The following is a 763-nucleotide window of genomic DNA, read 5'->3' as shown; positions in this document are numbered from 1 at the left end:
CCACCAGCTCCCCCCTGCAGCTGCTGCTGCTGCTGCTGCTGCTCCGGGGGAAACGACCTGCTGCTGCTCTCCTTCCTCCGCGGGAGACTTCCCTCCAACCGGTTCCTCACGCTGCTGCTGTTGCTGCTGCTGCTGCTGCTGCTGCTGGGGCTTGATGTTCATTACCTGCTGCATGAGTCTGCTTGGCTCCAACTTCTTTCTTGCTGCAGGTGGGGCAGTGAAGGACAAATCTGCTGCTGCTCTATTCGCCCACAAGTCCACCAGCCGCTTCTGCTGCTGCTGCTGCTGCTGCTGCTCCTGCGATTTGCTGCTCCACTGGCGACGCGCTGCAGCAGCGGCAGCAGCTTTGGGAGACATTTTGTCAGGGGGCCACTCAAATACTTCCTGCTGCTGCTGCTGTTGCTCCGTGCCGTCTGGCTGAGTTGCTGCTGTTGCTGCTGCTGCTGTTGCTGCTGCTGAGTCAGCAGCAGCAGCAGCTGCGGGGGGCTCCAAATAAAGGAGAGTGCGGCCAGCTGTCTCCGTTTCTGCTGCTGTCTCCTTTTGCTTCTGCGGCAGCTCCCAAATAGCTTTCTTTTTGCTGTTTGTTGCTTTGGACACAAACGCAGCAGGTCCTGCTGCCGCTGCTGCTGCTGCTGCTGGGGCTGCTGCTGCTGCTGTGGTTGCTGCGTCGAGAGCCTCCAAGGGCTCTCCCGTGTCTTCTTCAAAAATAGAGCCCGCAGAGACTTCTGCTGCTGCCGCTGCTGCTGCTGAGGCGTAACAGTTC

General features: G+C 59.8%; 1 protein-coding gene across 1 annotated transcript in view; it reads right to left on the bottom strand.

The window, feature by feature from the left end:
• Window positions 1–763, bottom strand: part of ETH_00038445 (PPR repeat-containing protein, putative) — a gene marked incomplete at both ends in the record, with an annotated part of 2,336 nt that overhangs the window by 1,017 nt on the left and 556 nt on the right. The window contains one exon of the mRNA XM_013375669.1: window positions 2–746. Coding sequence (XP_013231123.1) covers window positions 2–746 — 745 coding nt within the window. The remainder of the gene's footprint in view (window position 1; window positions 747–763) is intronic.

Source organism: Eimeria tenella, genomic scaffold, assembly GCF_000499545.2.
Source record: "Eimeria tenella Houghton genomic scaffold, Eth_scaff2959, whole genome shotgun sequence".
Classification (NCBI taxonomy): Eukaryota; Apicomplexa; class Conoidasida; order Eucoccidiorida; family Eimeriidae; genus Eimeria; species Eimeria tenella.
The sequence above is the reverse complement of the archived record's forward strand: the minus strand, read 5'-3'. Positions and strand labels throughout refer to the sequence as shown.